Source organism: Chinchilla lanigera, unplaced genomic scaffold (assembly GCF_000276665.1).
Source record: "Chinchilla lanigera isolate Chin_1 unplaced genomic scaffold, ChiLan1.0 scaffold00018, whole genome shotgun sequence".
NCBI classification, from domain to species: domain Eukaryota; kingdom Metazoa; phylum Chordata; class Mammalia; order Rodentia; family Chinchillidae; genus Chinchilla; species Chinchilla lanigera.
This window is the reverse complement of record NW_004955419.1, coordinates 13026941-13034636: the sequence shown is the minus strand read 5'-3', so window position 1 is coordinate 13034636 and position 7696 is coordinate 13026941. Positions and strand designations below refer to the sequence as shown.

The window sequence follows — 7696 nt, the reverse complement described above, 5'->3', positions numbered from 1 at the left end:
TTCAGGCTGGCCTTGAGCTCACTTTGTAGCCCAGGCTGGTCTCGAACTCACAATGATCCTCCTGCCTCAGCCTCCCGAGTGCTGGGATTGCAGGCGTGCGCCACCACGCCCGGCTTAAAGTCTTCATTCTCTTTATAACATTTTGCAGCTTTCTGGCTGTAGAGAAAGTCTGGGCAAGCCTGTGACCGTTGTTAATTTAAAGATCTTTTATTTATCCTTTTTATTTCCCTAGCACTGAGAATTGAACGGAGTATCGCACTGAGGTACATTCCCAGCCCCTTTTTTACTTTTAGTTTTTACTTTTGAGACAGGGTTTGATATGTCAGTAAGTTGCCTGACCTGTGATTGATCTACAGTTTTCCTGCCTCAGCCTCCCAGAGTGCTAGGATTACACCACACCTGGTTCTATCTTTTATGTATTTTTGTTGGGAGACAGGACTCCTAAGTAACCTTTTGGAGCTTAAAGTCAGGGCCAGCTTCAGGTGTTATGTAACCAGCTTACGGGTCCCCCACTGACAGCCTTCCCCCAGTTTGGTTTGGTTGCTATTAGCATCTTTAGATTCACCCTTTCTGAACAAGGGGCCTACATTTTTATTTTGCACTGGGCCCAACACATCATGTAGCTGGTGCTGTGTTAAGTGTTGAGAGAGGCAGAAGGTGGTGGGAACATGAAGGTCAGGTTCCCCTGTGGGGGCCCTGACCAGGGACAGTGTCCTGGGAGCAGCTTGCTGTAACAATGGCCACCCAGACCCTGCACGGCTTCCCCAATACCGCCAACCACGGCAGTGGAAGCAGATTCTGGCGGGCTCTGGGCAGGACTTTTAGCAGGCTTGGGTGCCATTCCTCAACCTGCTTTTACGTGGCAAGGGGAAATTCTCAGATTCCTAGGTGACACATGAAAAGGGTACAGTGCAAGTGGCCGCCAGAGCAGGTGGCTTAGAGTTTCAGTTTTTCATCCAAGAGACACCCATAAAGAGTGCCATTGGTTTTGATAAGGAAAGTGGCTTAGGGCACTGGCTCTGGAGGCTTTGAAGGAGTGTCCAACATCTCTTAGAGCCAAAGGCTCCCGTTTGCATTTACTTATTCTCCTTACAGGTAACTGTTTAACTGATGCTGTTTCCCTGTTAGCTCTGGCCACTTGGAAGCTCAAAATGCAGTTCTTGGCCCAGGTACAGAAGTTCTATCAAATCTCCAAACAGCAACTGAACAATTTGTTTCTTTTTTTTTTTTTTTTTTTTCTTTGAGACAGGGTCTCGCTATGCAGTTCAGGCTGGCCTTGAGCTCACTTTGTAGCCCAGGCTGGTCTGCAACTTGCAACGATCCTCCTGCCTCAGCGTCCCGAGGGCTGGGATTCCAGGTATGTGCCACCACGCCTGGCTCGTGAACAATTTGTTTCTACAGAGCTGATCTCATTTTTTGCATCTTTGTTTGCAGATGCTGCTGTATGTCCTTTAATTTAGTGACTTTGGTGGTCCTGGAGATTGACTTCAGGACCTTTGCGCTGAACTACTTCCTCAGCCCTGTTTTTTATTTTTTTATTTTGAGGCAGAGTTTCTCTAAGTGGCTAAATTTCACAAGGCTGGGTTCTGACTTTCGATCTTCTCGCTTCAGCCTCCCAGAGTGCTGGGATGATGGGTGTGACCACCTCACTCAGCTATGCCTTATGTCCTCTGTACTTGTCATTCGTACATTCTTTGCAGAGGCTTAGAGGTCTGGTGAGGAGAGCTGCCTGATTTGAAGAGGTGGCGCTCTGAGGTTAAATCATGGGCCTAAGTTTCCTTAATGAGTAGTGGGGCTGGGATTTAACCTGGTTAGTCTGACTCTGGAGTCCATGTTCTTGAGCACAAACCTCCACCGTCTCACCTAGGGAACCTGATTGCCTGACTGTCTGGATATTTTTGTTTTTCATGGTAGTCATTGTTTCTAATGTATGTTTCATGCGCTCTGATGTTTTTCCTGCAGTGTCTGTGGGAAGCTCCTTGAGATCCTCTGAGGAAGCAAGCCTCCTATAATGTCTATGCCTGTCCCCTCCCTGGTGACCAGGGGCATCTACTTAGTAAGGGAGCAGAAGCTCCAGACCCCTGCGAGTGGGACCTGGTCAGCCTTTGAGTGACATGTGGGTCTGTGGCGTGTCACGACCTGGAGAAGATGTAAGACTGGAAGGGAAGTTCTCAGCTGAGGCCCAGAGAGTGGTTAGTTTCTCTCCTCCAAGAAATTTCCTCAGCCTGGTCAGAAAGACCAAAGTCAGCGTAAAGACTCTGGTGCCCCTCCCTGGCCTTTTGTGACTTTGGCCTCAGCTCTGAGAAGCCCAGCCTCCTTAGGCTCCCTCCTGAAGTTCTTTCTTGTGTTGTTTTCTGAAAGGGAGTGGAGCTGAGCCGGACGCTCCAGCATGAACCACAGCTCCAGGAAGAAGTAGATTCTCCCTGGCTCCCCGCCATGGCCTGTGAGCCGCAGATGGACCCCGGTGGGGCAGCCAGCCCATTGCCCACCTCCTCCCCTGGCTGGAGCACGCTGCCTGGGGGGAGCCCTCCGAGGTGGGGACAAGGTAAGGTTGTGGCCCTTCGTTCTGCCTTTCCCTCTGTGCCTCTCGCTGATCTGGGCACACGCTGCATGATTGGGGGCAGTGGAGGGGCGCAGAGAGGCCTTTCATAAGGATGGGTGGCTTTGGAATCACTTCTGGGCCACTTTCTTTCATTTCTACCCGGTTCTCTGTATCCCTGCCTCCCTTCATCCCTCTGTGCTTGACCTGTGCCTTCCAGCTGGTCTGCATTCCTCCTCTCCATGGCAACAGGAAGGGTCTTTCTCAAAGGCACATATAGCCGTGTCACTTTCGCTTTAGTGTCTCCCATTGGACTTAGTGTGAAGATCCGTCATTCACCAGCTTGTAAGGCCTGCCTTATGGCTTCAGCTGCCCTCCTTCTGTTCTTTTTCCCGCTCTTCTGCCACAGGGCCTTTGTACATGCTGTTCCTTCTGTTGTAGAACACTTGCCTAGCATTTGAGAGTCCCTAGATTCTATCTCCAGCACCACTGGAAAAAAAAAAATGTAAGCTGCAGTAGGGCAGGGGCTTTGTGCCGTGCTGTGAATGCCTGTGTATCTGCAGCCCCAGCATGGGGCCTGGCCCACTGCAGGTGCTCAGTAAGTACGGCGTTGAATGAAGGAATGAATGAATGAGTGAGCGAGTGCCAGGTATAGGCCGGGGGAAGCAGCGCTGTGCATTGTGGGGCGTCCACAGGAATGTGGCTGGTCACCGAGAGGGTTTGCATCTTGGCTGCTTCTAAACAAGGGTTTCTTTTATGCGTAGTGTAATTAGGGAAGCAGTTTATACACGTACACATCCAGCAGTGGGACGGAATGGAGCGGAGTGATTTACCTGCAGGACTTTAAAGACTTTGCTCTCCTGATTTTTGGCAAGCCAGTTCTTGTTCCCTTGTAGGAAACTGCACTGTCCTTCGTGTGTGTGTGCGTTTGTTTTTCCCCTTTAGTAGCCTTTCTTAGCCTAAGTGTAGAAGCAGCTATCTCTGAAGGAGGCCTTGCTGTTCTCCTTTGAAGGGACAGAGGCCAACCAGTGTTGCTGAGAATCCAGAACTCTTGGTTTGAAAGGTGAATAAAGACAGCGGGAAATTTTTGCGGTGTTCTGCAAACACCTGCTGGGCAGAGAGCCCGGCTGCGGAGGGAGTCCGGAGCGTGCCGGGCTCTCACGCCGGCTGTGCAGTGGGGAGCCAGGCTGGGACAGCGCTCCTTTCCCTGCAGACACCACCTCCTCAGGGGTCCTGGAGGAGTCAGGGAAGTTGGGATGGAAGCCTCAGCCGAGTGCCTGGTTTAGAGTTAGGCTCCCACGCCCAGGGCCTGTTCTTTATTTTCTTTTTGTCTAGTCTTCTTTATTTGCATATTCTTCCATTTCATCTTTATCTTTTTATATTTAATTTTTATGAAGCTACTTTTGATGCTTCTGGGATGATGTGGGAAGATTAAAAAAAAAAACAAATACAAATAAGTCGTTGTTGGTTTATCGTAACTTTTGAATTCTGACTAGCTTGGTTTTAAATTATGACAACAACAGGTCAATAATTGGGCATCTATTTTGTGTGAAATACTTGGGTTTTATCGTCTTGCTGATGACCGGTAATGTCCTCTGCAGTGGCCGGGACTGTCCTCTAAGGGAGGGGACAGGCCAGAGGTTTAAATTGCTTTAAGTTTATGATGTTAGTGACAGGCCTGGCTGTGATTGGAATCCCAAGCCTGTCTGGCTGCGCTTTCTCTGCATCCCTCACTCCTCCCCAAAGGAGAGGGGAGAAGGGAGAGGGAGCGGGAGAAAGATAAAGTTTCTTTTGACAGGATGCAGACTTGCGAATGTTATGGAACCCTGAGAAGAACCTTAGCAGCTAGTGTCATGGCCCATACCTGTAATCCCAGCACTCAGGTGACTGAGGTTGCTAGATCATGAGTTTGAGGCCATCCCGGAGTTCAAGGTCAGCCTGGACTACATAGTGAGACCTTTGTCACACAAACAAAAATCCTGTCAAGATTCAGGATTGGGGACCAAAGTGCTTTCATATTAATTTTTTTTTTTTCTTAAAGACAGGTTCTCGCTTTGTAGTTCAGGATGGCCTTGAGCTCACTATGTAGCCCAGATTGGCCTCAAACTCATGGTGATCCTCCTGCCTCAGCCTCCTGAGTGCTGGGATCACAGGCGTGTGCCATCATGCCTGGCTTCATAGTAATTTGTTTATGCATCAGACATGTGTCCTAGGCACTGAAGTCAGCTCTGGGGATTCAGTGGTGAACAGTCCGATATGGAAGTGTACAGTGTGGTGGAGAAAGAAAAGAGACCTTAACCAAGTCATTGGGTATGTGTGTAATGGAACAATTGCATGCATATGTATTTATCTTTGATGCCTGTGGAGATCAGCAGGCAGTGGTGGGTAGGTTATAGGATTTGATCTATGAGTTGAGAATGTCCCTGAGGGCCCCTGGGAAAAGTTATTGGTAAACTGGTATGGAAAGTATATACAGGATTTGGGGAGAGGGTACCAGTAATTGAACTCAGTACCTTGCACTTGCCAGACAGGCACTGTGCTGCAGAGCTATATCCCAGTCTCCTGCATATACAGGATTTAAGCAGGAGAAGCTAGGTGGAAGTGTTCTCGGGAGTATAAATCATATGCAAAGGTCCTGGGGTAGGAGAGAACAGTACATGTTCCAGGAGCAAAAGCAATGGGTTTAGCTCAAGGTAAATCTGATAGAAGAAGGCGCTTTCTCCTTTCAGCATGGTAAGAATGGTTCTTGTCAGCAGAGTTCAGGAGCTAGACAAAGCATTCCCTGAGCGATTGGTGTCATCAGATTTGTGCTGTGGCTGCTGTGTGGGGAATGCATTGTAAGAGAAAGAGTGGATTGGAGAAGCCTACTGCAAGGTTAAGGGAGCCGTGAGGATGCCAGGAGGTGTGTGGATCTGGCCATTTCATTGGCCCTAACAGCATGGTCAGTGACAGACTGAGTGAGGCAGGGGACAGGAACTTGCTTGGTGGGCCGGGGATCCCGGGAAGGTGGAATCAGCTGTTTGGATTTGAATGATCCAGTATGGCTGGAGCCTGGCAGGGGTGACAGGAGCTTTGGACCAGGAGAGACTCTGTTTACGGTTCATGCCTGTCTCATTGTGTAGCCAGTGGCCACAGACCGTGTACAAGAGTGCGTCCTCAGCCATGCCTGCCCAGTGAGGGATCCTGGTGGCTCCGGGCTGGCGTGCCCATGACCTCTCTGGCTGCTGACGTGGGTCACGTAGCCCTGGATGTGCGGGGAGGAGAGCCCAACGCTTTATCCAGAAGCTGACGCAAGAGAGATGGGCTTGTGGGGATGTCATTTCAGGCCTTTCTCATTGGCCAACCTCGTCTCAGCAATGGAAGCGAGTGTCTGGGTAGCTCTGGTGACCAGCCTGGGTTGATGTGTGTCTTCTGAGGGAATAAAGACCTCATGTGTTGAATGTGTTGAAGACGCTCCTGATGGTGGCTTGAGTGTCCCCTCCCAGACCCACATAGGAGCTCCATGGCCACTGTCTCAGTGTTGAGGTGGGGCCTGGAAGAGGTGATGGGGTCAGGATGGCTCTGCCCCCGTGGTGCAGTAATGTCATTAGCACAGAGTAGGTTAGTTACATCCAGAGTGGTTCCTAATAAAAAAGGATGTGTTCAGCCCAGCTTCTTTCTCTCAGGTGCATGCTCACTTCTCCTTCCGCCATGTTGTGACACAGCCCTGAGACCCTCACCAGGGGCTGGCACTTTGATCTTGGACTCCCTACATGTAAAACTGTGGGCCAAAGAAACTGCTATTGTGCATGACGTACTCAGTTTGTGGTACATTCTGTTAGAGCAGCAGAAAATGGACTACGACGGGAAGGGTTACGAATAAGTCAGTGGATTACTTTCCAACTGTTGCTTTAACACAATGACTAGCAGTTTGGCTCACTTACTGGCTAAAGGCCACAGATGCATTTCTTTGAGGTTCTGAGATCAGAAGTCTGATGTGGTTTTCACTGAGTTGACAGCAGGGACTCAGTGGGGCTGTGTTCCTTGTTGGAGGCTCTGTGGGGGACTCGGTTTTCTGTCCTTTCCCAGTTCCCAGAGGCTGCCTGCATTCCTTGGCTTGTGATCCCTTCTTTCCTGGTCAAAGCTAATAGCAGTGCATCTCTGGGCGTTTCTTACCAGTCACATCTCCCTCTGACTCTGCTTCTACCTCTTTCTTCTCCCAGGATGACACTGGGTCCCTCTAGGTGATGTAGGATATGCTGATCTGTGACCTTCCTCCTTTGTGCACCCTTAATTCCCCATTGCCATGGATAGTGGCATATCCACAGGGTCTAAGGAGCAGGGACATCTTGCAGGGGGTGTTGCTGTACCATAACTAGTTTGACTCAGTTATACCGTAAGTTATACCATAACTTACTTAGACTCAGAACCTACTGGAAATTTAAGTTGAGAAGTTGAACTTCTTTTGTAGTGCCTGAATAAATATGTACCAGGCCTTCAGTATAGCTAGGGGTTCAGGCTCCATTTATACATCCCTGTGATGGGGAACTCACCACTGCCAGTCTTTGTGGGGAGGGTACCATCTTGGGAAGTTCTCGGTTGCACATTGTATCTGAGGAGCCTCCTTGCGTTGCCTCAGTTTTGCCTCCTTGGGGCTTTCTAGTCAAATCCAGTCCTTAGGCACCCAAGGAGACGCATCCTGTCCCCCCCTTGTCACGAGAAGGTCCTCGTGATGCCACCTTCTAGAGTCGCTCTCACTCCACCAGCTGAAGCTCTCGTCTGCTTTCAGAGCTGCACAATGGCCAGGTCCTCTCAGTCCTCCGGGTCGACAATGCCTGTGCACCCATCTCCTTTGACCTGGGAGCCGCAGAAGAGCAGCTGCAAGCCTGGGGCATTCAGGTGAGTGAAACTTTCATTGGGGTTCTGTGTTCTACCTGACCATCCGTCTGTATGTCCACCCATCTATCCTTCCACCCATACATTCATCCATCCATCCATCCATCCATCCATCCATCCATCCATCTACCCACCTACCCATGCACTCATCCATCCATCCATCCATCCATCCACTCATCCATCCATCCATCCATCCATCCATCCATTCATCCATCCATCCATCCATCCATCCATCCATCCATCCATCCATCCACCCACCTACCCATCCACTCATCCATCCAC

The 7696-nt window shown here is 49.9% G+C and overlaps 1 protein-coding gene across 3 annotated transcripts in view; it reads left to right on the top strand.

The window, feature by feature from the left end:
- Positions 1-7696, top strand: part of LOC102009183 (chromosome unknown open reading frame, human C9orf91) — a 34641-nt gene that overhangs the window by 3306 nt on the left and 23639 nt on the right. For 2 of the 3 annotated variants that reach the window (XM_005382626.2, XM_013513249.1), the window contains exons 2-3: positions 2362-2545; positions 7308-7417. In XM_005382626.2, coding sequence (XP_005382683.1) covers positions 2437-2545; positions 7308-7417 — 219 coding nt within the window. In that variant the 5' untranslated portion in view covers positions 2362-2436. Of the gene's footprint in view, positions 1-1394; positions 2193-2361; positions 2546-7307; positions 7418-7696 lie in introns of those variants that run through there. The other variant, XM_005382624.2, reaches the window with a different exon arrangement.